The following is a 2229-nucleotide window of genomic DNA, read 5'->3' as shown; positions in this document are numbered from 1 at the left end:
GGGTGTTGTGAGAGGCTCAGGCGCTGATCGCCTCACCCACCTGGCAAGTCTGATGCAGGCGGAAGCGACAGCGTGCTCTGAGGCCTTACAAGTTGCGGCTGATTGGGGTATGGTGGACATTACTATTGAATCAGACTACCAACCTTTAGTGCGGGCGGTACAAAGCAGCATTTTGATCTTGCACCTGAAGGAGTTATGTTTAGGGATATTCGCATCTTTGCCAGGCTTCACTTTAATTCTGTAATTTTTTCCTTTGCGCCAAAGGGATGTAACATTCTCGCCCATGTACTAGCTTCTATGGGTGCACAAAGGCAATCTCCTGAACAGTTGTGGGCTGAGGAATTGCCGGATGATGTAAACGTCAGGAAGGCCAGCGTTTCTGCTACGCCAGTGAGTTAATGGAATCAGATGTTTCATCTAAAAAAAAAAAGCTCGCTCCTCCTTGGATCCATCCCTCCTACTCCCTTCATTCCGAATTACTTTCGTATGTATGGATGTATCTAGATGTATTTTAGTTCTAGATACATTCATTTCTGCGACGAGTAATTTGGAACGGAGGGAGTACCAATCACTAGCACTCACACACGCACCAACACAAATAGAAAAAGAAAAAAATAAAAAGAAAATGAAAGAAATAAAAGAAAATGAGTGGCTTATAAAAAACACAATAACTTACAAATAGCAAAAGTGTTTTCGAATGTATTGTTCTGCTCCCGTGTGCATATGCATCTGAGTTGAACAACACATTTTGAAAAAAAAAGGAAACAATGTCACAAAAATGTGATATTTTTCTATGACAAACATTGTTCAATGCTTTACCAACATGCGAAATTTCAAGATGAAAAAAGATTCATCTAGGACTAGACGGAAAAAATGTTTAAAAAGGCAATTTTTAAAAACAATTTGAGAATGTCGGTTTTGTTTTTATGCCAAGACCTCACGAATGTTACCACGAAATCCGGCATCCTAATAAAACATTCAACAATTTTAGTCCAAAAAAGTTCAGATATTTTGAACATTTTTCCTATTTCTTCCGATTTTAGTGCAGAAACTCCATGTCCCAGTGTTTTATCTATTATTTACTTGCCAGCCATGACGTTACATTCCCACGTACGCCCCGGTTATCATCGAGCATAAACAAGCAAGGAACCGCGCAAGGTCCGTCGCTAACTTTGTCTTCGACGTATGTGCATCTGGCAATAAATCGGAGCAATTTTACACCCTCGCCCACAGTGCTGGCTTCTTGCCAGTTTCCCTTCGCCCACGCAGAATCCTCTCAGGAGTTGTGACTGATGTTACACAATGCAGCAAAAGCAACGTGACGCCTAGCTTGTTCGCAGTTGCGCCGATGGTGCCGCCGCCGCCGCCGCCGCCGTCCGATCAAAGTAGGCTCATCGTCGTCCGCTTGGTCGTCGCCTTTGCGGCCTTCCTGTTCGCGTTTTTCCTGTGCGGCTGCTGCAAGGGATATCGAAACAGCCAGGCTCGGGCTGCGGCAGCTCAGCCGCGGCTGCTCCGAGATCTGCCGCTTCGCGGGGCCTGCGCCGCCAAGCCGACGGCCCGCCTCCCGGCGTTCAAGTACAACGGGTCGGTGAAGCACAACGTGACGGGCGGAGGGGAGGAGGCAGCCACGTGCTCGGTGTGCCTCGGCGCGTTCCAGCTCGGGGAGACGGTGCGGCTGCTGCCGGCGTGCCTGCACCTGTACCACGTGGAGTGCATCGACCCGTGGCTGGACGCGCACTCGACGTGCCCGATCTGCCGCTCGGACGCCGACCCGACAGCGGGCGTCGGCCGGCTACCCCCTGTTTAGGCTTGCACGGTAAGCCGGCGAGGGACGTGCGTACATGCTGCTCTCCGTGCCGAGCTGCCTGAAAACGTAGGCGTCAGCTCAGTTTAGGAAGCACACAAGAGGCAGCGATGTAAAATTGAGAGTTTTGTGTTTGTTTTTTTACTGATGGACACCGTGATGGTTTTTTTTTTCTGTATCGTTGTTTCGTTGGCCCTCTAAAAGGATTTCATCTGGATCTAAATGTCCATTTTGTAGAGTTCATGCACAGGTTCGGCTAAATCCATAACAATCATTCATCTCCCTTCACAGATAAAGCAACCACCACATCCATACAATAAGTTTAAGTACAAGAAAAGTAAACAATGGCTGAGACAACAAGACAAACATGCTCAACTATAAAGAAACACATGAGTGGCTAGGTGGCATGGCAAGGATGTGCCTTT

At 47.8% G+C, this 2229-nt stretch overlaps 1 protein-coding gene across 1 annotated transcript; it reads left to right on the top strand.

Moving 5' to 3' along the window:
- The first annotated feature begins 1331 nt into the window (after nt 1-1331).
- Nucleotides 1332-1948, top strand: LOC125518818 (RING-H2 finger protein ATL39-like). The gene has a single exon (XM_048683688.1). The coding sequence runs from the start codon at nt 1349-1351 to the stop codon at nt 1805-1807; it is 459 nt and encodes a 152-aa protein (XP_048539645.1). The 5' UTR covers nt 1332-1348; the 3' UTR covers nt 1808-1948.
- The last annotated feature ends 281 nt before the right edge of the window (nt 1949-2229 follow it).

This window comes from Triticum urartu, chromosome 7 (assembly GCF_003073215.2).
Source record: "Triticum urartu cultivar G1812 chromosome 7, Tu2.1, whole genome shotgun sequence".
Lineage (NCBI taxonomy): Eukaryota > Viridiplantae > Streptophyta > Magnoliopsida > Poales > Poaceae > Triticum > Triticum urartu.
Note: the sequence above shows the minus strand (reverse complement) of the source record. Positions and strands in the feature narration are given on the sequence as shown.